The 27,129-nt window shown below is 37.4% G+C and overlaps 3 protein-coding genes and 1 pseudogene across 4 annotated transcripts; 1 reads left to right on the forward strand and 3 right to left on the reverse strand.

Annotated features, from left to right (window-relative positions):
• Nucleotides 1-887: 887 nt before the first annotated feature.
• On the reverse strand, nucleotides 888-13,414 carry LOC137739690 (anoctamin-like protein At1g73020). 2 transcript variants are annotated; one of them, XM_068479355.1, is made up of 17 exons: nucleotides 12,818-13,414; nucleotides 10,368-10,544; nucleotides 9,767-9,836; nucleotides 4,545-4,660; nucleotides 4,123-4,249; nucleotides 3,939-4,039; nucleotides 3,768-3,859; nucleotides 3,556-3,660; nucleotides 3,177-3,440; nucleotides 2,945-3,077; nucleotides 2,739-2,852; nucleotides 2,598-2,665; nucleotides 2,373-2,503; nucleotides 2,153-2,235; nucleotides 1,943-2,050; nucleotides 1,580-1,738; nucleotides 888-1,462 (listed from the first exon to the last, which is right to left on the reverse strand). In XM_068479355.1, exons 2-17 carry the CDS (start codon nucleotides 10,539-10,541, stop codon nucleotides 1,334-1,336), a joined length of 1,974 nt encoding a protein of 657 aa, XP_068335456.1. In that variant the 5' UTR covers nucleotides 10,542-10,544; nucleotides 12,818-13,414; the 3' UTR covers nucleotides 888-1,333. The 2 variants fall into 2 exon arrangements, with proteins under 2 accessions (XP_068335456.1, XP_068335457.1); XM_068479356.1 differs by lacking the exon at nucleotides 12,818-13,414 and having other exon boundaries at nucleotides 10,368-10,911.
• A 536-nt stretch (nucleotides 13,415-13,950) lies between these two features.
• Nucleotides 13,951-14,859, forward strand: LOC137740062 (ESCRT-related protein CHMP1B). Its single transcript, XM_068479850.1, has one exon. It carries the CDS (start codon nucleotides 14,072-14,074, stop codon nucleotides 14,681-14,683), a length of 612 nt encoding a protein of 203 aa, XP_068335951.1. The 5' UTR covers nucleotides 13,951-14,071; the 3' UTR covers nucleotides 14,684-14,859.
• Nucleotides 14,860-16,681: 1,822 nt separating this feature from the next.
• On the reverse strand, nucleotides 16,682-16,800 carry LOC137741193 (5S ribosomal RNA; annotated as a pseudogene).
• Nucleotides 16,801-17,059: 259 nt separating this feature from the next.
• Nucleotides 17,060-18,277, reverse strand: LOC137740590 (jacalin-related lectin 19-like). Its single transcript, XM_068480430.1, has 3 exons — nucleotides 18,248-18,277; nucleotides 17,517-17,741; nucleotides 17,060-17,413 (listed from the first exon to the last, which is right to left on the reverse strand). The coding sequence occupies exons 1-3, from the start codon at nucleotides 18,266-18,268 to the stop codon at nucleotides 17,060-17,062; spliced, it is 600 nt and encodes a 199-aa protein (XP_068336531.1). The 5' UTR covers nucleotides 18,269-18,277.
• Nucleotides 18,278-27,129: the final 8,852 nt, after the last annotated feature.

Consider the following 27,129-nt stretch of genomic DNA (forward strand, 5'->3'; position numbering starts at 1 on the left):
ACTCAAATGAAAATCATATTTTATGGTCAGTGGTTTTGTTGGGTAATAATATATTAACTAATGAATCTTTTAAACACGTGCAATTTACCTCGTCTCACATTAAGCACAAGTTGTGCATGGGAAGTTTAAGCCAACATATTCATCTTTTAACCATTTCTTTCCTTCTTTTAAAAAAGGAACAGATGGTGGATACGACAGTCTATTTTTTCGGAAGTCGAGAAGGTTCACAGATGTATTTCAATTTCCTCGTGGTCACCATTGTTATGCCCCCGACTGCTAGCATATGATTCACTAGTGCTAGGAGTCGAACTCAGAACGTGCCCTGTGGAATACATACCTATATTTGGATCACCCCCTTTGTGGTTCCGCTTCTTTTAACCATTTAACTTTATTTGACTATTATCAAATGGAATAATGAAAAGGTCTTAGTCAATGAAGTACCCACACGGATTAAAGAGAATACAAATGTTGATTACTTGCCTTAATACAATTCTCTAACCCCTATAATTGCAACATTTTCAACCACTCATTTCTCAGCCAACAAAACCCAGACGCCATGTCTGTCAAGAAGAGTCTCTCTCTCAACCGAGGCGGAGCGGGGAAGGGGGGAGCAGTTACAAAGAAGACAAGGAAGACTTTGTCTCTGAACAATGGTGATGCCGGGAAGAGCAGCGGAGATGTGGTTGCAGCAAAGCGGACACGCTTTGATCGTTGTTTTTCTTTCATGGAGGTTTCTACAGAACCGGGAAAATCACTTAAAGAAATGGATTCCGAGAAGTTGAAGACAGGGATCAAGAGGTGGGCTAAGGCTGTTGTTGCATACGCCCGCCAAGTGAGCGGCCGCTTCGGAAGCTCTCACAGCGGAAGCTCTCGCGGCGAAACAAAGGCCTAGTTGAAATGTCTGAAGTATATTACTCTGTTTCAAGCGAGGGCAACATAAAGATCGATGCTTTACATCATTGTACATAGGAGTTTCAGAAAAGGATGGCACCGATCGATGCACGACATGGACTTGTATGTAAATACTTGATTTTTCACTCAAAATAATAACAAAATTGCTTCACATTTCTGCTATATCTCTTAATGTGAATTTAAGCAATCCAGGGAAACGAAATACTAGCCAATACTATACATCTACCTACAAAACAATTTCAGTCCACCACCATGAGAACAAACAAATACTAAAACCGAAATTTCGGTGCCATTTCGGCATCAACTCTGTTAAAGCTCAAGTCTTTAACCGCATTCTGGAAAAGTTCTTTTGAAGAACAATTCCGTCTTACTTTCTAGCTAATGAGAATAAGGCATCTACAAAACCCTTGACTCTCTAACCTCATTGTGACTTCTTAACATCACCAAATGTCGTCCTCGCTCCGGACATACTCTTCAAGAGCTGTTTAGAACACATGTTCACAGCATTTGTTGCGTTTTTCACACGGTTGGCTTCTACCCAAGCGGGTTCCTGCAAGAAAAACCAGTTTAATGCTTATTTGATGATTTGACCTTCCTTAATAACCATTAGTAAGTATAGTCACAAGGAAATATGCAACTGTGTTAAGAAAGGTGAGAAGGAAATCACCTCGGGAACAAAACGGGAGAAACCAAATTTGATCAACAAGAGGACATGTTCCATAACCAATATTGCAGCCAGGCCAGGCTCTATCTTCCATTTGCCCTCTTCATCATATAACCATACCAGCAGTGCACAGTTGGTGCATATAGACATAACTATGAGAAACTACAAATTGCTGACAACCACACATTAGAATGATGACGATAAACGAGCAAATAGAAAATCCAGTAAGAACGTCTTCTACCATCCAATTCTCCAGCTAGTGTTTATAATTACAGCTAATCAGAAAGAAAATCTAATACAGATCCCAACAAACATTTCTCTTCCTTCACAGGACAGAATATATAGATAAACACAAACCATAAGTACCTGAAATATGTTCAGCCAAGCTCCAATTGTTGTGGAAAATCGAGGAGTTGGTCTTCTCAACATGGCAAGAAGCTTCAATGCATCAGCTCTAATTTCAGTGATATTGTTCTGTGAAAAATGAACAACCACAACAATTAACATTAATTAACAAAATACTACTACCAGCAATATATAACTTAAACGAATGAACAACCACAAAGCAAAATATACCAAAGTTGCGAAGGCAAAAGCAAGTGGGAATGCACAAGCAAACATCATGATCATTCCAAACTGCAATGCCACCTCCAGAAAGTCTGCAGGTCCAATCACAGTTTAAATCAGCCGGAAATATAAAAATATAATGTATTCTCATGACTACAAAATAATGAGGAAAATCAAATTATAAAGACACCAGAAAAAAGAATAAAATTGGATACACTTGATATCTTACCATCAAACAGCCCGTCTTCAAGTTCCATACCAATGCTTGCAGAATAAGAAGGCTTCAGGTACTCCTTTTCTACCCTGGAAGCAAACTGGATCTTCCCTATTGATGAACCCTTTTCACGTTTTTTCTTGCTTCTTTACACCAGAATGGCAGAACAGGTTAGGTTCATGTAAACTTAAAACTCCGAACACATAAGGGTACAAAAGATAATACAAAGTATAGACCTACCGAACTCTATATTTCTTATAACTGTACTTCAAATATGGCAAAGTGTTCTCCAACAAGTTTTCCAACACCTACAAAACATTGTCCAATACAAGAAATGAGAAAAGTAGGAAAAAGAAATGAATGAAACATGACATAGTTTACCTGAGACACAAGGAGGCGTTGAATCAAGACTTTGCGGAGAGTAGAAAAGTTGCGGTGCAAAAGGGCATGGTAGAAAACTCCTATATATGACTGCATGAAATAAAGACCAAACACCTGCCAAATACAAAAAAGTCCTTGAAGTGTAAAAACTCCTACACAAGAGAGCAAAACAGTAGCGGGGGTGGATCAGTCTCCCCTTAACCCACCTTGTAGACCAAGCTGTCAGCTCTTTTTTCTGTGTTTTCATTATTTTCATATTTAATGAGCTTAACGGAGATCTTGCCACCAATCTGTGTCAAGAACTGAATGGCAAAAAGATAAATGGTAGTCAACCCAACCCTGAAAAGAAAAGTATTGCTATAAGTGTCATCTTCATTCAGTAATTATAACATGAAAGTATCTGCAATTATATGAATGCAAGAGGACTCAGCATCTTACTTCATAATATCAGACTCAATAACCTCATAAATATGAGCATATGCCAGTTCAAATGGTAACTGAAGGCATATAATACTGAAGATAATGATAGCATCATTTCGGAATCTCATGAGTCGTCCAAACCACTCAATTCTTTGGAACATTTCTTTTTCTTTTGTTTTGTCGGTCCCCCATTTTTTTGCGAGCTCAACAGATGGTGAGGAACTCCACTCCACACCTTGCCCATACCCCAAGTCAGCTCTAACTGGATTACTAATCTGCCATCTAAACCCACAATCCAGAAAGAGGAGGTAAAGTAAGAAAAAAAGAATAAAAGAAGAGTGAAAATGAATAAGAATAGATCTAAGCCACAAGACAATTTCTTTGTAAACCAACTTACCTGGCTAAGAGGGCACTATTTTTACGTTTCCAAAACTGTGAAAACATTATAGCCCATAATATTATGCATATGAAGAAAATGGGAAGCACTAGTAACTGCAATGACCTGCGGAAACATTATGCAAGCACACAGCAGTTTCAATAAGCAAGTTGCTCAAATAAAATAAAGTTGACAGCCATCAGGGAAACTAAAAAATGATGTAGCTGACCCACCCAAAATCAAACATGTGCATGATAAGCCCAAATGCAGCTGGAAAGAGCAACCACCTTGTATACATTCCAAGGAAAGCAAAATAGATGGCGATCTACAAAGACAGTAAATTCTTGTTTAATATGTTGGGCAAAATATGGAAAAAGATAATTTTGCTAATGCAACCAGTTCACCTTTGCACCAAAGTATGCATAAATCTCATCTATTGGCTGGTTTGTGAAGTCCCACCAGTGTAGTGCCCACGTGTGAAGGAGCTTCTTCCTTTTTATTTCATCTATCAATAAAAAACCATTTTAATATAAAGTTTAACATAATGTTTAACAGATATACAAACAGTTTGAAAACTTGTCAGCATACCGTGCAAAGGAAACACTTCTTTGACAATCCTCTCTGACTCCAACTTCTGAAGTAAATACTCCCCGACTTCCCAACAAAATTCTTTATCATCAAATCTTAAAGTTACACTTGACCGGCTCTTGTTAATCTGTAAATTTAAAGTTCAATCCTTGTCAAAGACACAAATTTATGGCTAATTTTGCACACATAAATATATTTAAATTAGACTTATTCAAAGGGTTTCAGTTGCTCTCACAACAAAATTAATCAATTGGAACATCAGAGGCCAACTGGTGGTATCTATTCAACTAAAAAGTAATAATAAAGAATAAGATAAACATGAAACTGTAATGTAAAACCGAAGAGGAAGTGGAGAAACAAAACATCAGAAAGAAAAAATTGCCAATGGAACATTATTGTTTTATTATATGCCAAATACTTACAATTCCATATAATAAGTGCCTATAGCAGCGAAAACGCTCACACCAACTGAAGACCGAACCATCAGGCTGCCTCACAAAAGCATCAACCTCCTCCCATTCAAATTGTAAATCCATCCCTGAAACCAAGTCCAGCATATTAAATCCTTATCTTACGATTTTGGTTTCAACTTGTTGTTCTTTTTCTGATTAAACTGCTGCAACGGCAGCAGTGTTTTATACATATTTTACATACACGCATGCACACATACGCATGCAATAAACAAATGCAATGCAGTGTGTTGTGCTTGCTGTCCATGATGCAGCAACTAGAAAAAAATAAGCAGCAAACCATACTGACTAGCTGTCAAGGAATAATACAACATTCCTTTTTCACGTGCCCTTCCATACTGACTGCAATATTCCCTGCCATACTGACAGTATTCCATACTGTCCATTATTCCATATTGTCCATACTGTCAATACTCCCCCTCAAGCTGGATCAAGGGGGTTGATTGATCCAAGCTTGAACAATAACCGTTGAAACTGTGTAAAATCGAGAGCTTTCGTGAAAAGGTCCGCAAGTTGATCATGACTTCTAGTGTACACAGTTTCGATGACTTTGGATTGAACTTGAGTGCGGATGAAGTGGCAGTCAACTTCAATGTGTTTAGTCCGTTCATGGAAGACAGGATTGGATGCAATATGCATTGCAGCCTGGTTGTCACAGAATAAGGACATGGGTTCCTTGCTGGTGAAGCCAAGATCAAGAAGGAGACTCTTCAACCAGATGAGTTCAGAAGCTGTTGCTGCCATGGCCCGATATTCAGCTTCCGCACTGGACCGTGCAACCACTGTTTGTTTTTTACTTTTCCAGGTGACAAGGTTTCCACCTACAAAGGTACAAAAACCTGTGGTGGATTTTCGATCAAGGGAATTACCAGCCCAGTCAGCATCGGTATAGGCCAGAATGTTGTTAGACTCATTTTTCTGCATGAGTATGCCTCTGCCGATCGAGCCCTTGAGATATCGGAGGATTCTCTTGACAATTTCCCAATGAACCAATGTAGGAGAATGCATAAACTGACTGATAAGGCTAACGGAGTAAGCAATATCAGGCCTTGTGATAGTGAGGTAAATGAGTTTCCCAACCATGCGTTGATACACATTAGGATTTGATAGGGGTTTACCTGGAGCATCCAATTGAAGTTTGCTAGCAAGTGGGGTGCGAGCAGGTTTGCAGTTGACCATATGTGCTTCTTTAAGAAGGTCAAGAACATACCTCCTTTGATTCAAGAATAGACCCTTGGAAGAGGTAGCCATCTCAATTCCCAGAAAATATTTCAAGGTTCCCAAGTCTTTAATGGCAAATTGTTGGTGAAGCGACCGTTTAAGAGCCTCGAGTTCATCCATGTTGTCCCCCGTGATGATAAGGTCGTCAACATATATAAGAACTATGAGCTTCCCTTGGACACCACTTCGAACAAAGAGAGAGGAGTCAGCATGACTCCTTTTGAACCCTGCCACTTCAAGAACGGAGCTCAGTTTGGCGTACCAAGCTCGAGGAGACTGTTTAAGTCCATATATAGCTTTATGAAGCTTGCAGACTTTGGTAGGTTCTTGTTCTTGGGGGTGTCCTGGAGGTAGCTTCATGTACACCTCTTCTTGAAGCTCACCGTGAAGAAATGCGTTTTTAACATCCATTTGAAACAAGGGCCAGTCGTGGTTGACTGCTACTGATAACAACACCCTTACTGTGTTCATTTTGGCGACGGGAGCAAAAGTCTCCTTGTAATCAATACCGTAGGTTTGAGTGAACCCCCGTGCAACCAATCGTGCCTTGTGTCTTTCAATGGTACCATTGGAATTGAATTTGGTCTTGTAAATCCATCTACTCCCTACGGCTTTCTTCCCTTTGGGAAGGTCTACCACACTCCAGGTTTGATTTTCGTTCAGTGCTTTGAGCTCATTCTGCATGGCTTCTCTCCACACGGGCATACATACTGCTTCTTGAAAGTTTTTAGGCTCAACATTATTTGTCACCTGACTTAGGAAGGATGCATGAGATGCTGACAGTTTGTGATAAGTAAGAGCTTCAGAAATGGGATGCCTTGCACTGTAAGTGATGTACTCTTGCAGCCGTAGAGGAGGATTGCGATCGCGAGTTGGGTTCCTTTTTGGTGCTGCTACAATTGGTTGTGTGGCAACAACTGGTGCTGGGGCACGAGGTATATCTTCACTGACCATCTCATCAACTGGGGAATCACTTATAGGGTGGTATGGTGGGGTGTCTGTATGGATTTCAGCAAGAGTTGGTAGTGGAAAAATATCCATTAGACTCTCCCCCTGAGAACTATTCGGGGAGTGATTGTTGAAGAAAGGAACTAGTTCATCAAACCGTACATCCCTAGAAACAACCAGCTTCCCAGTGTGTGGGTTATAACATTTGTATCCCTTTTGAGAACTCGAGTACCCCATAAACACACACTTGATAGCTCGAGGTTCGAGTTTATCACGATGATTTGCTTGAACGTGAACATAACAAGTGCATCCAAAAATCCTGAAATGAGTTAAATCAGCAGTTCTTCCCTTCATAACTTCAAAGGGTGATTTGGAATTCAGGACACGAGTGGGAAGTCTGTTAATGATATAGGCTGCAGTGAGGAGTGCTTGGGACCAGAATCTCTTGGGAACTTGCATCTGAAACATAAGAGACCTAGTTTTCTCCAATAAATCCCTATTCTTGCGTTCGGCAACACCATTTTGTTGTGGTGTACCCACACAACTAGTTTGATGCAAGATACCATGACTGCTCAAGTAGTTTGACAGATTATTGGAGGTATACTCGGTGCCATTATCTGACCGTAAGGTATATATTTTTGAGGAGAATTGGTTGGTTATTAGCTTATGAAAGTCTTGAAAAGCTGTAAAAAATTCACTTTTAGACTTTAAGAGATATAACCAGGTAACCCTAGAGTAGTCATCTATGAATGTAACAAAATACTTGTACCCATCAAATGACTCAACACGGGTAGGTCCCCAAATATCTGAGTGTACAACTTCAAAGAGTTTACTGGTTCTAGATTTAGAGGGTACAAAAGGTAGCCTAGTGGCTTTTGACATTTGACAGATCTCACACTCATGTGTGTTGGTACAATAATTTGGAAATAATTTAGACATTACTGGTTCGGAGGGATGAGCGAGACGTTGGTGCCAAAGTTGATGCTTCTGGACATGGCTTAGGGTGGCAATGGGTTCCTTAATTTGATTGAACTCCTTTGAGATGTAGTACAGACCATTTAAGAAAAAACCCTCACCAATCTTCTTCTGAGTGACTCGATCCTGAAACACAACTGTGTGAGGAGAAAAAATAGCAAGACAGTTCAAAGTATGTGTGATGTTTCCTATGGACAGAAGCTGAAATGGAAATGAGGGTACATATAGTGCCGTAGACTCTACATCACTCCCCATCAATTTAATTTTTCCTTTTCCTAGGACTGGTTCCCCTTTTCCATTTGCTACAGACACATGAGTAGGATTAGGTAATTTTTGAAACTCATGGAGACAAGCTTGGTTGTTGGTTATATGGTCAGTGGCACCTGAGTCTACAATCCAAAAATCGTGTGTGAGATTGAGAGCCGTGGAAAGTGCACAAATGATACCTGGGATATTGCCGGATGTAGTGGTGTTTGAATTTGCCAAAAAACCAGCAAATTTTCCAAGCATTTCTGTGGAATTTTCCGTGGTGACATTGTTACCCTCAGCGATATCACTCTTCTTTTGGAGAAAGGCGGCAAACTCATTGATCAGGGAGAAAGGGCTTGAGGTGAAGTTTGACATCTCTTTAGATTGGAAGGCTTTAGGCGTAAACCCTTTCCCATCCCTGATCATTTTTCCTTCCTTGTTAAACTTAGGTTTTAACTCAGGGTGTAAAATCCAGCATTTTTCCCTTACGTGCCCCTTGGTGTTGCAGTATGTGCATTTCCAGTCAGCTTTCTTTCCATTAAAAAACCTTTCACTAGTGAAGTTGTGGTTACTGGTGAAAGCCCTAGCTTCTGGGCTAGACCGAGGCTCAACATGCATTACTTTCCTTCGAGTTTCCTCTCTTTGGACTGCATGACACACGTTGACGAACGATGGTAGCTCAGGAGTCATTAGTAAGTGGCTACGCAAGTCTTCATACTCAACTCCCAAGCTTGCCAATAGTTGGAACACTTTATCTTCATCAGCCCTTTTCAAGAGTGCAGCGGATTCAGTGGTGTGTGGACGGTATAGATCAAGTTCATTCCACATAGATTTCATGCTTCCAAGATGCTGAATGAAAGTTTGATTACCTTGCTTAAGTCCAGCGAGGCTTTTCTTCAGTTCAAACACACGGGCAGCATTGTGTTGACTGCCGTACATTTCTTTGATCGATTCCCATAAGATGTGTGAAGAATCTGAGTAGCTGAAGATCTCGGACAACTTGGGCTCCATCGAGTTAAGTATCCAGGACATAACAAGCTGGTCATTTGAGTGCCATGCATCAAAGTTAGCTGAGGAAGAATCTGGAGGCTTGATGGTTCCATTTACGTACCCTAGTTTCGATCTTCCTCCTAGAGCAAGAGATATAGCTCGTGACCATGGCAAGTAGTTGAACTCATTCAACAACACGGTGCACAGTCGTGGGTTGCTCTCCCCGTGTATCATGTTGGCTGGTGTTAGGGTTGAGGAACTTGTAGCCTCAGAACTAGATGGGATATCTTCTGCCATCACAACAAATGATGAACAGAGGATGAAGAACAGGCTAGAAGAATAAACAACAGAGGCAGGACCCTATGGTTCCTGCTCTGATACCATCTTACGATTTTGGTTTCAACTTGTTGTTCTTTTTCTGATTAAACTGCTGCAACGGCAGCAGTGTTTTATACATATTTTACATACACGCATGCACACATACGCATGCAATAAACAAATGCAATGCAGTGTGTTGTGCTTGCTGTCCATGATGCAGCAACTAGAAAAAAATAAGCAGCAAACCATACTGACTAGCTGTCAAGGAATAATACAACATTCCTTTTTCACGTGCCCTTCCATACTGACTGCAATATTCCCTGCCATACTGACAGTATTCCATACTGTCCATTATTCCATATTGTCCATACTGTCAATACCTTAAGTGAAAGAAATCGTATCCCAAATGTCATGCTTAATAGATAAGAAGCTTTGAATTTTGAAAGCCAACTTGAACAGAACTGGATCATTACCGATAGCAGTCCGCTTTTTAATCTGCAACTCAGCTGCAGCCCTCCCCAGCGTCTCCAAAGGTGCTGCCAGCTGAAACAAAGAAGGCTAAGCTCTAGAAAGTAGAACCCAAACTCAAGAAAGAGTATAAACAAAACACTGCCCAATTGTATGTACCATTTTCATTCAGCAAACAACCAAACGAGACACGAATAATGTTGGGTTATCAACTTATCATAAACTGGCAAGAAAAGTTCTGATTTACAATTCAGAATCTAAAAAATATTAGCAAAAGGAACCCTTTTTTTTCTTCAGGGTCAGATTAGCAAAAGGCCCCGAAATTTATTCCTTTTTAAGAAATATGATTCTTTCAGTAATAAAGTATTTAACTTTCCTTTCCTATTAAGCAATATCATAAAACTATTTACAGAATCTGCTGTCAAGAGCCAATTGCATACAAGTCAATTCCTAAAAACCCAAATAAAAATCATTGTCGGAGTATACAAGAACAAAGGAATATCGCTCTCATTGCACCAAAGTTCGAATTTAACAGAGATTACAATATCGCTCCAACAAAAATGATAACAAATTGAAAGAAAACATGCAAATGTATAAAAAGCAAACCTTGATGAACTCATCGACAACGCCGTGCACTCTCTCAACAACCAAACCCAAATTCCTGAACTCCTCCACCAAAACCTCCACACAATCAGAAGTTTTATCTTCCTCTTTCACATTTCGCTTCGGAACCACCACCCCAATCTCGAAAGCAGTTTGTTCCTCCTCGACGGCGTTCATCTCCTGCCCACCACCAAACAACTTCACCACCTCAGAGAACAGCCAAATGGGTCCCAAATTTCAAGATCAAAACAGTGCCCAAATCACCAAAAGACGTGAACTTTGCAGAAACCGGCTTAAATGGCGAAGTGGGCAATTACATTTGGAAAATGTTCGAGCTATTCGGAGCCAAAAGACACAAATTTTTCTGACGAAACGGGTCGAATTGCGAAACGGGTCGTTAAGTTTTAGGCAAATGTCGGGCTCTGTGTGCTCAGATCAAACATAAAAGTTCAAATGGGAGTCCAATTGGATTGCAAATGTTGCAAAGCAATGTGGGTTTCTAGAGAGAGAGAGAGAGAGAGAGAGAGAGGAATGGAGGACTACAGGTGGCTGAGCAGTTGGGCATTCGGGCCGAGGAGTTGGGGAGGGACAGACACATAGGATGGTGAGGAAGGAGGAGGACACGTGGGTTCTGACATGTTTCTTTTGTTTTTGTGCTTTGCCCTTTGACTAACTATTTTACGAGTATTTAATTTGATTTATTCTTTAATTTTAAGTAATTCCACACAAATTATTTAATACATTACATAGTTTATAAATTTAATTAAAAAATTAATCTGCTTAACATCATTCTTTCTTTTTAAATGCATCGAGATTTCAAATTTTAGAGAGAGGACTTCAAATGTCAAAGCCTAATTCAATATTATTCGTTTAAACATTTCAAATTTTAAATTTTAAATTTCAAACTTTAGTATGCACAATACATAACTTATGCTACTAAAATCCATCAACTTTTGCTAAAAGGGAAGTACATAAGATGCTTTTAATTTTTTGGGTGTGGCTCCAATACTTCGTAAATTTAAATGCATTGAGATATTAAAGAGTTAAATGAAAGTGATAAATGTATAATATATGCTAAGAAATGCTAAGGAAACTTTCTTAACTTTTTATAGGCTCGATGTTTCATTTTACGTTACATTAATCATAACGTTAATATAAATTTTTCTCAAACTTTCATGGTATGTTAATGTTTTGATAATGTAAAGAGACTAAATTTGCAGACAAAATTTTGTAAACTAAATAATATGAAAGTTGATGATCGAATTATTACTTAATCATTGATAAACATGTTCACTTCTAATTGGTGACACATCATTTAATTTGCAAATTTTATCTACAAATTTTATCTCTTTAGCATTACCTGTTCTGAATAATGCTACCCTAGCATTACTCTGTCGTCCTTCCCTTTATTTCTACTTCAAGTAACAAAAATGATGGAAAACTTAGTATCATAAGAAAACATGACAATCCAGTGTTCCACATTTGTCTTCTAATGTTTTTGCTTGTTTGAGCACTCTTCACTCTTGAGCTTTCAAAATGTTCTAATCTTCACTTATAGCTATTCAATTATATTTTAGAAAAACTAATGAAAATAACTTGAAAACTTTGAGTTTTAACGATAAGGACAAAATAAAGGATAAAGTGAATAATACCATGATTGACTTTTTAGTGTAAAAATGTGGTTTTTCGTTAAAGTAAACAACATCGGTAGCTTTTCGTTGTATGAGGGCCATTTTTTGGGTAGTATAATCATATATTGCATTGTTTCTCTCCATACGTATTGGTGCAAGAAAAATGTTAAGAGGCTTCTCAAAACAGGAATCTTTACGTACTTTTTGCTGCATCACGATTTAACGTCAATTTTCATGTTAACATTATAAAACATTGTGCCAAAAACATAAAGTGACAAAAAATCTATAAAGAGTCTAACTTTTAAGAGAGTCTCCTTAACATTTTTCTTGTTGCAATTTACATCAACGTTTAAAAATTATTTTGTAGCAAGCTTGTTGGCTGTTGAATATTTCACAATCCACTGTAAATTATAATTCATATGTATATTGGAATAAAATTTACACATATAATAAAAATAAACCCGAGTCTAACAGGGTGAGTTTGACCAATAATATTTAAGTACTCACTAGTGAATGTTCTATGTACTCACTTTTTGATTAGATCAAATAAAAATATGTCATGTGTTCATTGTTTTTTAAACTAATAAAAACATGTGTTAAAATATCTTGAGTGTCTAATTCCAATATATGAAGGATGATAGTATTCAGACACTCATTTTTGCTTATTGATATTCTTCAATTTCTTTGATTCGACAGTAGAAAATTAAGAGAGGTGTGTTAGATGTAAAAATAAGTGTGTAAAAAGTACTACACATAATGAAAATCAAACTAATATAAATATATTTGAGCAAAAAAAAAAAAAAAAAAAAAAAAAAAACTTACAGAAACCAATTTGGAAGGCCTTGGAACTAGAAATCTTCAAAGTTGGTAAGTAATCTGCAAGACCAACTAACCTCAAAAATGAGGGCGCATCAATGTGGTGTATGCTAAGAACTATTTCGACGATCAAATCAGTGACTGGAATTCAACCGAATCAGTGGACCAACATAGCTGCGTTGCCACTGGCGTATATTCCAAATTACCGCAGAAGTTGGTCGGATTGCCTCCTCCTCCTAACTCCTCCTCCGTTGAATGGAGCTGGGTTCCCCGTTCTGCAATCAAGCTGCTCACATGGCAGCTACTTTGATGGATTCGAGGGTGTGCTGGTCTTAGTTCTCTCTCGCACCGGCCCGCCCACAGGCTTTCCTTTGGCGGAGGTCTGATAGCTAAGTTCTATCAGCCTCCCCTTGGTTTGGTCACCACTAGGGTGCTGGAAGTGTGTTTGTTTTTAGGTAGGGTTTCATGTCTCCTAGTTTGTATCGGCATCACTCTTCTTTGTAGTCGGCGCGTTCACTTGGGTTTTTCCGGCCCTTCTTGTATTTGTTGTGCCTGTTTTGGGCTTGAAGATCCTTCTAGGTCGACTAATGATTGTAAACTACTTGTTTGTACAACGATATATTATATGCACTCGGACTCGTTATCAAATTTGTTTTATCAAAAAAAAAAAAGAAAAAATATTTGAAGGACAAAAATCTTTAGCAAAACCATTGGCCATACAATCAAATCTAAAAGCTTCCATAGCCGATCTAGGAAGCCAAGAGTTCCAAAATCAAGGGTTAAAGAACGACCCACATAGGCCAAAGCGTCAACATCAACATTCGCCTCTCTGAAGATGTGGTTCCAACTAATGGTTCGAAAATTTGAGGCAAAACCCTTGATATCACCGACAGTTTAATGCCCCAGCTCCAATTTTTTCAAAACAAAAAACCCTTGATATGCACTCGAACTCGTTATCAGTGTAACTCAAACATAAAACCTATTACTCATAAATGACAAAAAATATCACTACGTACGTTATAAATTTCAAATTTTGTAAAAACATAATTGCAAGCGAGGCCCAAAATATTGCACATAAGGGCCCAAAACAGCAAGGTGGGAAACGTCGGCCTAGCCCTCTATTGACGTCTCTGAGACACGGACGCGAAACGCGTGTATCGAAGTCCAAAAACGCACGAAAGCTCGGATCTTTCTTCCTCCGATCAGAAAACCAAAACCCTAGAAAATCAAATTCCCCCAAAAAAATCCCCAAATTCCGCCATGGGAAACACCGAGAAGCTGATGAACCAGATCATGGAGCTCAAATTCACCTCCAAGTCGCTCCAGCGCCAGTCCAGGAAGTGCGAGAAGGAGGAGAAAGCTGAGAAGCTCAAGATCAAGAAGGCAATGGAGAAAGGAAACGTCGACGGCGCCCGGATCTACGCCGAGAACGCGATCCGGAAGCGCACTGAGCAGATGAACTACCTCCGCCTCGCCTCGCGGCTCGACGCCGTGGTGGCGCGGCTTGACACCCAGGCCAAGATGTTCACCATCAACAAGTCAATGGGCAATATCGTCAAATCGCTCGAGTCGTCGCTGGCCACTGGAAACCTCCAGAAGATGTCGGAGACCATGGACTCGTTCGAGAAGCAGTTTGTGAACATGGAGGTCCAGGCCGAGTTCATGGAGACCGCCATGGCTGGCTCCACCTCGCTTTCGACACCGGAAGGTGAGGTCAATAGCTTGATGCAACAGGTTGCGGATGACTATGGGCTTGAGGTGTCTGTCGGCCTGCCTCAGGCAGCTGCTCATGCCGTGCCTGCCAAGGAAACGGAGAAGGTCGACGAGGACGACCTCTCCAGGAGGCTTGCGGAGCTCAAGGCTAGAGGTTAAATTAGGAAAGCGGTCAGCTTGCATTGCGAATTCGATATATATGATATGCTATGTGTTTGTGGTGATTGCCAATTATGAGTTATGACTCATGTTGGAACAATTTATAACTTGATATTTGTGTATATTTGACAAATTTGAATTCGCTATGATATATGACTACGTGGGCTTTCGTTGCATTCGAGTCACATTGTTTGCATTTATTTTGTTTTGTATGTATAATAGATATATGCATGTGTGCCTGTCGTTACTGGGGAAGGGGCTTGTAACTTTTCTTGATTGAGTGGATTTGACCGATTGGGACTGGTTGGATGTTGCTGCTTTTGCTGTTTCGCTCTGGGATGAACACCATTTGGTTCTGAGTGCTATTTGGAATGTGATATATGAATACATTTGTGTATGGACATAACTATTTCGACATAGGATTACTGAATGTTGTACATGGGCGCCAGTGTTTTTAGGTCTAAGGTACATAGTGATTTCTGTTGATTGGAATTAGGATTAATGTTTCTGTGAAGTATAGGTATGTTAGTTGGCTGAATTTGCTTTTAATGTTCTTATGCGCCCTTCACGCGTTTTGAGCAAGGATGTGATTTGATGTCTGTGTGCTCTATTTGTGCTTGGGGTTTTTGCATCTGATCTTGAACTTTGAATGGCTCGATTAGGGCTTGTAAAAAGCTTCTGTGTAATTGTGCGTTACGGTCAGAGAAATTTCTGTTGTTTCATATATGTGTTTGATGCCATGAAAATTTTCTTTCCTTTTATTTTGAAGCTACCTATCTTACTTTATGGCATGCATATGAGGTGCAACATGTGCTGTTAAGTTTCAAGACTGTATACCTGCTGAAAAAAGAAGTTTTGAGACAATGTTTGTGAATTTTATGGTAATTAATAATTTTTCAAAACAGTGTTTTCATACAACTCTGTGCCTCTTGTCTTTGGATGCTGGTGTCTTGCAATATTTTTTCTGAGTGCACCTTTTTTTGTTTTGCGTATGTGCATGAAACTGTTGTATGGTGTGCTGCTAAATGCGGACAACGTGTCTCTTTGATAATTGCTTCATTTTCAAGCATTTGGTACTTATTTTTTTGGTAGAAAACATGGGAGTTATGCTATTCAAGTTCTTATTAGCAGTAGTCTTGCTGATCTTATGTACCATTTTTCACGTTGATGCCAACACGCTGTTAGAATAAGTAATAGTCATGGCTATATAATTGGTTTGTTGTTGGATCAGTGTTTTACAACAATAACTTGAAATGAGATCTGGATGTTCTCATCTAGTGTACTGAATGGCTAATTCTGTTTTTATTTTATTGCTTCACATAGTCAGTGGTTTATGATTAAAAGATGTTATGAATGCTTGCGTTCCAGTAAAGAAGAGCATTTTTCAGCAATCTGTGTGTTTTTAGGTCCATTTTCTAAACCGGAGTCGGTCATAAACTTCTTGTAATCTTTATATAGTTGATAAAGAATGTGAGTCATATGATTTCTTTGATCACGGTTTACAGCTAAATATCTGATGGATTTTTAAACCTCACTTGTTAGAATAATATTTGCTAGGCAGCCAACATGCGACACATATTGTATGAACTTGGCATTTTAGTACTTGCAGAAGTTATTTAAATAAATCGCAAGAATATAGTGATTTCTTGCGTTTATTTTCTGTGATTGCGGTGGTTCATGTGCTGTCGGGGTTTGTGGAATTTGGAATATCGTTACCTTGTTAAATGTTATTGTTAGAGCACTACTTGCTATGATGATCATGAATTAGCACTACTTGCTATGATGATCATGAATTGAATTGAATGGAGTTTTGTAAAGGCTGATAGGACTTGGGTCTGTTTAGTAGTGCATCTAACAGAGTGTTTGTAACAACGTTTGGTCGAGAAAGTTAAAACGCTTGCTTTACAGACGCACTTCAAGTTCTTTTCAAAAAGCACTTGGATTGGATACAACACAACACAACAAAGCTTTTTCCCACTGGGTGGGGGCGGCTGTAGGGGGATGCAACACAAGAACTTCCCAGACGGTCACCCATTCTAGTACTACTCTCGCCCAAATTCGTTTAACTTTGGAGTTTGGATGGGATTCAATGCATGTGAATTGGTATGATTGCGCGTAAGGAAAGCACTTGGATAGGATACTCACTAAAAATTTCCAACATGTTTTTACTTCTAGTAAAAGCGCTTAAGGTCATAAGTGTTTTCTGGGAAACGTTTTCAAGGGAGACCTTAAAAGTGAAGCATGTTTTCATGTCGTTGTACGGAAAACACAGTACAGGTTATTTGGATAGCATAAGTGTACATCAACACAAACAATCACAAGCAGAAACACACTAGCTTATACATTCAAAACCTTTAGCTATGAATTATATATATTTCAACTTGAAGCAGTCGAGTCGTTGCAGTTTATCTGGGCTCCGCAGCTAACCGAGCACCCGAGCCTTCTGAAACTCTTCTGAACTCTGTCACAGAGTCTTGCTGGGGCAGGAGATACATGAAACCCAATGGCATCTATGTATAAACCATCTCTTCCCTTCAAGCCAACAATTTTGCCTCCATCCAGAGTGTAAGTAAACGGTGTGCCTTCATCCATTCCAAATGGTCCGAATGTTCTTCGATTGCTCTGAAATTTAAGCGAACGGATGATAGGGGAATAGATGCCGGCATCCACCATCGTACAATAGTGCCCGGTCACACTGACTATGTACTCGTCGGGGTACTGCAGCTTTATCTGCAAGGCATGAAAAAGATAAGGTATGAATGAGGTCTTAAGTTCGAATCTCCGAGACAATAGTTGTTGAAATAAAATGAAAACTATGAGCTACGAAGCAGACCTCTGCGGTTTGAGTGCCTCCGTGACCTCCATGCATTTCAGCTTTGAAAGGCTTGCCGTTTTTATCATACGCCACGGTGATGGAGTCGATGCAGTGGCCATAAACAAGCGTGATTTCTCTCACGCCATTGTAGATGCCGTCGTCCCAAGGAGTTCCACCATTTCCTCCCCATGGTCCTACTTCCATGATCTTCCTCTTCCCGCCTGCTTGCTCCTTGCCATCTTCCTACATAAAAAGTTAAAAACCAGTTTCCTTGTTTAAACGTACGTTAAATGCTATTTTCTTGTTCAAAGCTTGTGTTGATACACAGTTTTAATAGGTAAATAGAAATGACGATCGAGTGCACAACGACTGAGTAATGGTGGATACAACGTTCCTTTCAACCTACTGTCTCTTGGGTTCAAACTCTCCCCTATTCTTTTGACGTAGATTAGACTAGTAATATCACTTCTAATAATAAAACCAAAAAAAAAAACAAGATTAAGTACTGGTTTGGTACTGAGGTGTTTTTATAAAAAGTGGGTATAAAAAAAAGCTGAGCTAAAAAGGGTGTTTGGTAAACACTTAAAAACAGCTTATTTTCACAGTTTTGGATGAAAAAAGTTGAAAACGTGAAGCAGGAAAAATAAGCTTATTCTCACAGCACAGCAAAAGTAATTTTTTTTTCAATGCACAGCAATACCAAATCAGCCCTAAGAAATAGAGGTGAAAAAGAAGAGATTAATGCTTACCTTGGTGTTTAATGGAAGCATGATAAACAAAATGATGATAAACACAGAGATGAAGTAAGAAAACAAGGTTTTTTTTTATAGAGAGCATTTATAAACTTATGTCTATATATATATATATATGTATATGTATATGTATATGTGTGTGTGTGTGTGTAAATATATGTATGGTTGTTGGATAATTGGTGAGTGGTAAAGATGGGGTAAGTATCTGATTCTATTCAAACATTATGCATGAACTGGGAATCATGCTTTTGCTTTATACATTTGAGGATAGTTGTACATGGGTGCCAGTGTTTTTAGGTCCAGGGTACATAGTGATTTCTATTGATTGGAATTGGGATTAATGTTTCTGTGAATTATAGGTATGTTAGTTGGCCCAATTCGCTTTTAGTGTTCTTATACACACTTCAGGCTTTTCTAACAAGGACGTGATTTGATGTTTGTGCTTTATTTGTGCTTGGAGTTTTTGCATCCGATCCTGAAATTTGAATTGCTTGATGATGGCTTGTAAAATGCTTTTGTGTAATTGTGCATTACAGTCAGAGAAAATTCTGGTTGTTTCATATATGTGTTTGATGCCTTGAAAATTTTCTTTCCTTTTATTTTGAAGCCACCTATCTTACTTGATGGCATGCATAATAGAGGTGCAACACGTGCTGTTAAGTTTCAAGACAATATACTCGCAGAAGAAAAAGAAGTTTCAAGACAATGTGGGTGAATTTTATGGTAATTAATTATGTCTTAAAACAATATGTTGTTCAATGAGACAATGTTTTCAGAGAACGTTGTGCCTCTTGTCTATGGATGTTGATGTCTTGCAATATTTTTTCTGAGACTTTTTTGTTTTGTATGGAAAAGTCTTGGTTAAAGCTGTTAGGTTGTCCTCAATGTTTTAGGATAACATAATCGAGAGAAGTTCCAATTGGTTTTGGAAAAGAACTTAGTGTTGGAACGTTATAAAGTCTCATAATTCTTTATGGTTTGTATAGTTTGAATCCTAGTCCAATTTTGATAGGGAATGGACAGAGGAGTACTATATATATGGTTCAAACCACTGCTCTTGCAATTCACCAGCTTGTTTTGTTCTAAGACCTATTGAGTAGAAGAGTTATTATCATCGCAAAAGAGGAGAAGGTTTTGAGCACAGAGGTTGCAATGGTTTCTTCATCAGGATCAAATAATGCATGTATGTTTTAAAGGCTTTGGTTCTTAAGTGTGTTCAACGAAAGGTTTACATTAGTTGTGATTCAATTGGATGAATTCTTGTTCCTTGGATAAGATGTTACAAACTTGTTGTTACATGTGGTATCAGAGCCATTAGGTTTCAACCATTGAATTCAACTAAAATTAAAAGTAGAATGCATGAAAACATACTAGCTGGGTTTCAGACTGAGTTCTTAGGGTTCTTAAAGCCTTTAATTAGAAATGGTGTCGTTTTCATTAATAGAGCCGTTGGAAAACAAGCTGCAAAACAGTGTCGTTTCATAAGATATTTAAATACCCAAAATTTGACCATTGGGAAATCTGGGATTCAGTTTTCATCATGTTCTTCGAAGAGGGTTCTCCCTCATCGTCTTCGATAGACCTATTTCTTTCTTGTTGCTTCTCTAAAACATGATTTTGAGTCAAGATAGATGTTGAAATTGGCAAATCTCAAAAGTTAACTGCGAAGAGGTATGTATGTATTTTTGAAATTCAAATTCTTTCAAATTATACATAATGTTTAGAGTGAGTTTATATGAATTTAATGTTGGAAATTGATTCCTTAATCATGATAAAGGATTAGAACATTAAAAAGATTCATACTCATTTAGAATAATTTAAAGTGCATAGATTGTCTTTATAAGATGCTTCCGCTAACATATCAGATTGTCTTTATATATATACACATAAATGGGGCGGAACTAGTGATTATGATGATGAAGAGGGCAATGATGATGCAAATCATGTGAATTGGAGATTTGATGCAGTGGATAGCCAGGATTGAATAAACCATGAAACAAACTATTATAAATGAATAAGGAAAATCGGATGAAGGAGTCATCTGTGTTTACCTTGAATTTGAGATATTCGATGAATTGACTGTAAGAATTTTATGCCATTCAAAATTAGTAGTTATGAAAATATTCATAATGAAAATAATGAATTCAAAATAATGATGCAATTATAATTTGAAAATAAATTTTATTGCAAAACTGACACTGGAACTTATAATTAATTTACTGATGATTGAGTCGGCAAATAAGAAATTGACTGGTGAAAAGGATATTGGTGCATGCAGGCATTCTTGACATTTGAGAATTTAAATTGTTTACAATTTGGTTTTCTTTGGATACAATGTCCCAAAGAAATTTTGACTAAGAAAAGATGTAGAAATTAACTTGATGTCTCCTTCATCTGAGTCCCCTTCATATAGACTTGGAAAAGAGAACTGGATGATTGATTGCTTTACTGTTGGGTGATAATTTACTTTTACTATTGATGAATAGTGAACTTGTTGGAATAATTTCTTCTTTTAATGTGGAATGTGCAGATGACTGAATGATTCCATGCTTTGTTGGAATTATTGATGCGAATATTGTCTGAACGCTTCATATGGTGACTTGGAAAGATGACTGAATTTTCACATGGCAATAGTGTTCACTTGATGACAATACATGATGACTGAATTTTCACATGGTAATTAACTGTATTCACATGGCCTTATGCAAAATGGTCTTGCAAATCCTTATAGTCGACCCACTTGGCAGACTGTATTTTTTGACTTATCGAATTGGCTGGTTGCTATGAGGATGCATCTGAAGATTCAGAGTCTAAAGCTTATTCTTCTTCAGTGTGGAGCATCGCTGCTTCTGCAAGTAATTGTTGTGCTAAATCTTGGAGCTGAGTGGCTTTATTCGTCTTTAAGCCTGATGATTTGAGCCCGTGGATCTTGAAGCTGGAATAGCTGGCATTATTGGCTGTGCTGGGATGACTAGAGGAGGAGTAATGGGAAATTCAGAGAGAACCAGACTAATGACCCTTTGGTAATTTGGCATAAGGTTTCCTATTGTGGAACCTAAGGGAGTGAAACGGTTGGTAATGGCTAAGGCCGATGAAGAATTGGAGCTTGATTCTTGTTTTATTGGTGGTGGTGGTAGAGTGGCTGGAAGCCTCCTCTGATTAGGTTTTCTTGCTATCATTCTTCCCTTGCAAAAATTTTTTGATTAGGAAATCAGGGATGCAATTTTGACTACCTTTGATGTATTTGATTTCAAAATAATAAAAAAAAAAACTTAATATAGCTTGCCATCGTGTAAAAATCTGTTTTGATGCAATGTCTTGAACATCTTTTGGTAAAACATATTTTGCAGATTTGCAATCGACTCTGACTAAAAACTTTTGAGTTAATAAATCATCTTGAAATTTACTAATACACAAAGGGCATTACATTCGGTCGGTGCATTTTTAAGACCGAAGGGCATTACATTCCATTCATAATAACCGAAAGGAGTGACAAATGCAATTTTGTATTTATCATCCTCATGAATTTGAATCTACCAAAATCCAGACTTCATGTCGAATTTTGAGAAGATTACAGCTTGACTGAGTTTCTTAATTAAATCTCTTTTGTTATGAATTGGATATCGTATCCATTCCAAGATTTCATTAAGAGGTTTGTAATTAATGACTAACCTAGGAGTTCCTCTTTCTAATTCAACGTTTTTCTGGACATAAAAAGCAGGACAAGATCAGGGTGATTTACTTTTCTTGATTATTCCTTTATTGAGAAGTTCTTGAATTTCTATTTTGCAGAATTCCATGACTTCTTGGCTCATTTGAATTGGCCTAGCTTTTGTTGGTATTTTCTTTTCATCAAATTCCTTATTGTAAGGAAGTTTAACAATGTGTTGCTTTCTGTGCCAGAAAGCATTGGGAATGTTAGAACAAATTTCATTAACAAGTTTCTTTTGAAAGTTGTCAACGTTTTGCAACAAAGATTTGGTTGTTAATTGTTCTTCGATTCTTTTGTAATTAATGTATTCTTTTAAGAAATTAATTTGTTGTGATTTTTTGGTGACTAGATTGATGATTTTTGAATACTATCTTTTTGTAATTGTCTTAATTTTTTGAGATCTGTTTCCGTGCAGAATTCAAATGTGATTTTTTGTTCTAACATTCTGGTAGTTATACGGTTATGGTGTACCTTAAAAGGATATAGAAGAGCTATGAAGGGGGGCCTTAGAATGATTGGGCCTGAAATGTTTTTTTATTAAAATGAATGGGGTTTTAAAACAAACATTGTTTTGACAAACATGAACTTTTGGAATTTCATATTTTAATTGCATTGGGGGACTGGGGATTTATGTTGATTTATGAAAATATTTAGTGGGAATTAAACCTTCTTGAATACACTTCAAGTCAGCAACCTGAGTCAATTAAGGCAATTGTTTCTAACTGAAAGTCTTCAATTATTATTTTTATTTTAGAATACCATTTCTGGATCCTAATTTTTTGTAGTAATCCTAAAACTAGGTTTTCTGTTGGATTTTCTATGGACTTGGATTCTGATTCTTGGTCGAAGGAAGAACTATTGTGCTCATCATCATTATTGCTAAGGAATGCTTGTGTTTGGATACTACTGAGATTTGAGTGGATTTCTATGTTTTTTGATTTTAAGGACTCAATTTCTTCCTTAATTTTGTTGACTTCCCTTTGTAGGTCTTTGACTATAATTTCTTTTTTAGCCTTGTTAAACCTTTCCAGGGTTGCTAAGACAGATTTTTGGGGCTACCTGGGGTTGACTAGCACTGGCTTCTTCAGGAAAGACTAACTTCTTAAGTTTCTTTAAATAAAATGACTTTAATTCAGGGTCATCTACTTTGCTGATTAGATCGATAAGAAGATCTTCTTGTTCTTCTTGTTTATTGAGGACTAAAATCTTTTTACAACAAGCATCTGTGCATCTTATCTTAATGTCAGGGGATGAAAGACTAATTGAGCAATTACTGGAAGAGAATGAATTAAAATCTAAATCGTCTTCAGATTGAGTATGGTCTATGTCTCTTAATTCTAAGACTTGGATTAGCTGGGTCTTTTCTTCCTTAGAGATTTTCAACTGATTGATTGTTTTCTTGACTCTGCATTTGTTTGCATAATGACCGAATTTACCACACTTGTAGCAGTTCCCTTTTTGTTCTTGATTTTTGGAGTGGAGTTTTCTTGAAGGTTTCCTCCTCTACTTGCTGGACTTGAGTTTTTCGTAAAATTTATTTGTTTCAAAATTCTTATTTTTGAATTTGTTATGTTTGTGGTGTCTCCTACTGGAGTACCTATTTGGGTATCTATTATAGGCTTCAGATTTTTTTCTTTTTGTTGGATGGAGCAATAGGAGGTAATCCATATTGTTCACAAAATGTGCTTAATTCGTATTTGGCTATTGACTTGTCATTGTTGACTTGTTTTGTAATTTTCATATCAATACACATTTTCAATCCCTCTTTCTAGATAATATTATTAATATTTCCATAAGTAAAGGTATGATATGGTATGATACATATTTCATTAACTAAATGTTTCTGATTTTATGGGCAAATAGATTTGATAATCCATTAATGAATTTTTCTTTCCCAAATGGTTGATTACTGTCTTCTCTAAGCATGACTTTGGACATGAAAACATCTTTGTACCACCTAAAATCGCTTAGGGTTGGACATGTTAAGTTACTAAGTTGGTCATGAATCCTGGAGGTAACATTACTAGGTATCCCTATGAAATGTTCTATTATAGTGAAAAGTAATGTGTTGACTGCATCTGAGACTCCTCTTCCTATACGTTCATCGAAAATAAGTGTTCATTCTTCATCTCTTTTGACTGCATTTTTTATTTCATTTCTGGATTATTCAGTAAGATGTTTTCCCACCAGGAATGGAGCATTCCTGTAAATCTAGTGACCAAAGAGTCGACAACTTGGGTTTGACTGAGGTTATGATTGGTAATATAACTACTAGCAACCACGGAGATGTGTTGTAATTTGTTCAAAAGTTCTTGTTTTGATAATCCATCTATTTTCCATTCATAAAGTTTATCAGCCGAGATTGAGAATTGGTTTTGGATGTTTCTTTCCTCAAATTGAATATCCGGAGGTGTTGGCCTTGGATACCAATTTTTGGTAAGAGTTGTCGGATCGACTCTTTTGTTTGTGATTCGTTTTAGTTCAAGATTTTGAAAAGCTTTTTCTACTTTTCTGATGGAATTTGTTTCACTCTTGCCTTTTGAATCCTATATTGCAGAAGTTGTTTGTGGTTGAGATTCATCTAGGTGTTGTAAAACATTGACTTTTTTTCTTGTTTTAACTCTTGTAACATTTGATCTAATTTTTTACTTATGGAGATTATTTTCAAGGCTGTTGTGCTAAATGAGGCTTCTGGGAAGTTGACTAAGGGTTTTTCCTTAATTGTTGGTTTGGAATGTGAAAGTCTATCTATTTTGGTTTCTATTTTATCTAGTTGTTTTCCTATGGTGTGTAGACTTTGGTTTGTGAAATTGTTTTGTTCAATGACTGGCTTGACTCCTGCATCTTTTTTGGGAAGTTTGAAAGGAGTGGCTGGTACCTGTGTGTTTGCAGTTATAATTAAAATTGTTTCTTATACAGGGTGACTAGAAGAGACTATGGTTTTGTCTTCTTTAACCCAATTTTTTTTTGGTGATGACTTCTAATTTCTTTTTAGACTCGTAATATTTTTCAACAAAATCAAAGAAAAATACTTAAAATCTGTGTTTTTTCATGAAATTGGTCCATTTATAGTAAATGTCCAATTTTCGTTCTTTTGTATATTTTTCCCAAAGGTGTTTCTTTTGGGAATGTTTTCTATTGCTTAAATGTCAGCATTGAGTTTCTTTCATCGAATTTTGAATGGTTTGTTTAGGGCTAGAAATTGGTGGTTGACTTGATTTGTTTCGTAATCAGACTCTGTTGTAGAGGTTTGTTCTCCTTGATTTTGAGTGTTAGGTTGGTATCGTGGATGAGTAATATGAGAGGTTGGTTCTACTGATTTTAACTTCATGTTGATCAAATCATTAATTAATTCTTGTTGGGTAATGGGTAACTACTAAGCTAGTTTCTATTGATTTTAATTTCGTATTGACCAGGGAATTGATTAGATCTTGATCTCGACCCACCATATCGGCTGATGTGGATCTAGAAAAAGAGTTTCTATTTGACTCTAAAGATTTGTGTGACTGGGCTAACTCGTGTAAGTGGACACTAGATTTTTTGACTTGAGGGTTGAAGTTGATTTTAATTGTTCCGTTAAAATATTGTTCTATGTTGTTGAGGTTGACTAAACTATTTTGTATGCTTATTGGTTTGCTTTCATTGATCAAGCACCAATATGATGGTATACTGATATCTGATCATTTGATAGGGGTATTTTGATGTTGGCATTTTTTTGATTATTTTGAATTCATTATTTTCATTATGAATATTTTCATAACTACTAATTTTGAATGGCATAAAATTCTTAGTCACAGTCAATTCATCGAATATCTCAAATTCAAGGTAAACACATATGATTCCTTCATCCGGTTTTTCTTATTCATTTATAATAGTTGGTTTCATAGTTTATTCAATCCTGGTTATCTACCACATCAAATCTCCAATTCACATGATTTTCATCATCATTGCCCTCATCATCATAACCACTAGTTGCACCCCATTCGGTATCAGAGCCAAGTTGTTGGTAATTGAGTTATCATCTTTATAATCACTACATTATGTTCATCCCTTAGTTTTCATTTACAGTTTATGTTATTTGTTAACCTTCTAAGTAGGATTGTTTACTCTTAACTCAAATGGTAAGGCGTGTTCCAAACAATAAGTCCATAGGATTGGCATGAGCGGAGAGAGAGTTTAGCAAAAACGCGAGGAAGGTAAAGCCTATATATATATATTGCGCAATATGTATTGACCTTAATGCAGATATTGTGGAATCTCATTGAATTGTTTACTCTATATGTCTTTAAAATATAAGATCATATGTATGAATAAGTTGATTCAGTGAACAAATTTGGTAGTGAAAAGGCTGAAATCAAGAATCATTGAGATTCATAGTGCTGATTTCATTGTTGTCTAATGCAATTTCACTAAAATCACTCAACTTAACAGTAGTGCCAATACTCACTATTGGAAGCAATTACAAAAAGTGGAGAAGAGAGATTGAATTGCTTTTGACACTGAATGAGTATGACATTGCTCTTGACAATCTACAACCTGAGGCCTTGACAGACAAAAGCACTAAGGCTGAGAAAACTGATTTTGAGAAATGGACTAGGGCCAACAAAGTGGCTTTATCCATACTAGAAAGTGGTATGACAAACACTGTGCGTGGATGACTAAAGAAGTCAGCTTTTGCAAATGATTATCTCCAAGCCTTTGAGAATAAATTTAAAGAATCAGAGAAGGCTGAGATTGCTCAATATATGTACATTTTGACTTCGTACAAGTTCGAAGGTGGAGGTTCAATCAGAGATCACATTATGAAAATGACTGATGCAACTGAGAAACTTAACTCCATGAAAGTTAACATTGGAGAAAACAACTTGTGTTCATGATACTCCAAGCACTGCCGCACAAATTCAGTTAGGGGTGGGCACAGTGCGGTTCCACCCATAAATCGGAATCAAAACTGAAAAATATCAACGGTTCGGTTCGGTGAGATTCTGCTTAAATATATTACCAGAACAATACGATTTGGTCTATCTCGATTTCGGTTCGGTTCGATTCTTACTGGTTTACGGTTCCGAATACTAAGCGTAAATGGAGACAATATAACATTTGATAGTAGCCTTACTCAATTATTGAAATTGAGTTGGAAGACAAATAGGGGGTGTATTCAATTGGG

This window comes from Pyrus communis, chromosome 7 (genome assembly GCF_963583255.1).
Source record: "Pyrus communis chromosome 7, drPyrComm1.1, whole genome shotgun sequence".
NCBI lineage: Eukaryota > Viridiplantae > Streptophyta > Magnoliopsida > Rosales > Rosaceae > Pyrus > Pyrus communis.